Source organism: Protomyctophum parallelum (genome assembly GCF_964188405.1).
Source record: "Protomyctophum parallelum genome assembly, chromosome: 9".
Taxonomy (NCBI): Eukaryota; Metazoa; Chordata; class Actinopteri; order Myctophiformes; family Myctophidae; genus Protomyctophum; species Protomyctophum parallelum.
The window spans coordinates 52,837,942-52,840,330 of NC_139706.1; the positions used below are offsets into that span (position 1 = coordinate 52,837,942).

General features: G+C 47.0%; 1 protein-coding gene across 1 annotated transcript in view; it reads left to right on the plus strand.

Moving 5' to 3' along the window:
• The window catches only part of slc6a4a (solute carrier family 6 member 4a), a gene marked incomplete at both ends in the record, with an annotated part of 39,575 nt that overhangs the window by 36,551 nt on the left and 635 nt on the right, over nt 1-2,389 (plus strand). Inside the window, one exon of the mRNA XM_083773320.1 lies at nt 1,468-1,568. Within this exon, the coding sequence (XP_083629446.1) occupies nt 1,468-1,568 (101 nt within the window). The remainder of the gene's footprint in view (nt 1-1,467; nt 1,569-2,389) is intronic.

The following is a 2,389-nucleotide window of genomic DNA, read 5'->3' on the forward strand; positions in this document are numbered from 1 at the left end:
GGGGCTGCGGGGGGGGGGGGGCCTTGAGGATTGATCAAACTCTTCGGCTCTGGGCTCGAGACATCTGCAACCGGTGAGATCGTTCGTCTTTTATTTATTTATTTACTTCAACGTCCCGCGAGGATCCGAGGCTTCGTACTTCCTCTTCGTTTGGATCCTATACATTGGATTATGTTCGCTGCTGGGACGGATTAAGTTTCTTTTTTCACCATTACTTTACTTTGGAGGGAGTTTAACGTTCGGGAAGGAACTCTGGGGGCAAAACAGACTTTGGTTGGAACCACGGAACTATACTAAGACAATAAGAGACACGCACACTCGTTTCGGATCACTCATTAATTTCATTCATTCTACTCTGTCTGTAATACTGTTGATTCCATGATTACTATAGATAAAAGGTTAACGTGAGCTTTGCTTCTGACTGGGTTTTCTACTTGCTTATTTAGGCTATTTTCTTTGCATTCCACTTTATCAGTTGTGTCCTAAGAGGAGATCAATCACAACCCGTGATTTAAATAATTAGTAGCAGTGATAGAGATATCTGACCGTTACAACAGTACAGAGCGGGGCTCAGGTTACCGGGTATTTCACAACGGCTGGGGGCGTAGGCAGTCTTCCACCCCCCTGCCAGTGTAGAATACCCGGTAAGCTGCAGGGCCTCCAGTGGCTTATTGCTTTTCTAAAACGGTTACAAAGATATAGCAATATTAACCTAATAAAACTATTACATTCACAAAATTAGCTACGCTTTGCGCCACCAGAGCGAGCGAGCCAGAGCCAAAACACTTCCTTGTTTTGCTCGGCAAGTAGCCTATATGTGACGGGAGAATATAGCGCTTGATGTATTTACGGGGCTGCCTGGAGCCACACATTCACAGTCGTATGAGCCGGGCGGTGCTTAGACGCCCGCACGCATAGTGACCTCATAGTGACCTCATGGTGACCTCATAGTGACCTCATAGTGACCTCATAGTGACCCCATAGTGACTCATGAGGAGGTTGTTAGAAACGCATCAGATCTCATCCATCACAGTGACGGCTGTTCATGACCTGCAGTTCCTCACGCTTCCTCCGGGGGGGGGGGGGGGGGACTTCTACCCTGATAAGTGTTTCCTGGAAACCATACACACACACACACACACACACACACACACACACACACACTCTCTCTCTCTCTCTCTCTCTGCATTCAGGAAATGTCTTCCTAACGAAGTACGCCTGACACTACTTTACTTTATAATTACAGTAAATTGAATATAATTGGAATAATTGTCTCTGTGTGTGTGTGTGTGTGTGTGTGTGTGTGTGTGTGTGTGTGTGTGTGTGTGTGTGTGTGTGTGTGTGTGTGTGTGTGTGTGTGTGTGTGTGTGTGTGTGTGTGTGTGTGTGTGTGTGTAATTGTCTCTCCGTGTGTGCGTGTGTGTGTGTGTGTGTGTGTGTGTGTGTGCTTGTATGTGTGTGTGTTCAGGTACCGACCGGTTCTGTTCTGACGTTCAGCTCATGTTGGGTTTTTGTCCCGGATGGTTCTGGAGGATCTGCTGGGTGGCGATCTGTCCCTGCTTCCTGCTGGTAACACACACACACACACACACACACACACACACACACATGCACACACACACACACACACACACACACACACACACACACACACACACACACACACACACACACACACACATGCACACACGCACGCATGCACAGTTACACACGCACAGACATTGTGCAACATGTTTTGGCTTGTGGTTTCATTTTTAAGTCACGTTTATTACATTACGGCTATAAGGGGGTCAGACAACTCCCCTCTGTTCAGTCTATGTATGAGCAGGCTGCATTAAAACAACTCCCCTCTGTTCAGTCTATGTATGAGCAGGCTGCATTAAAACAACTCCCCTCTGTTCAGTCTATGTATGAGCAGGCTGCATTAAAACAACTCCCCTCTGTTCAGTCTATGTATGAGCAGGCTGCATTAAAACAGGCTCAAACTCCCCTCTCTTCAGTCTATGTATGAGCAGGCTGCATTAAAACAGACAACTCCCCTCTCTCCAGTCTATTTATGAGCAGGCTGCATTAAAACGGGCTCAAAGAAAATGGGCAGTGATGTTACCATAGACTGTAAAAAATATGGACAAAGCGTTCCCCGGGTCTAACATGAACGTAAAATGAAGCCTGTAATGATATGCTAATTCCTGATGTAAGTCGCCATCTTTCTAGATCCGTTTGGTACCAGCTGGCCATTGGCTGGCTCCGTTTTGTACCAGCTGGTCATTGGCTGCCCAGACAACGAGGCGGGACTTTTTCTCCGTTGGTTTTTATTTTGACTCGAGTGGAGGAGAAGACTCTTGAGTGGGAGGGGAATCCCGATCATAGACTGTAACGGTAGCCACGCC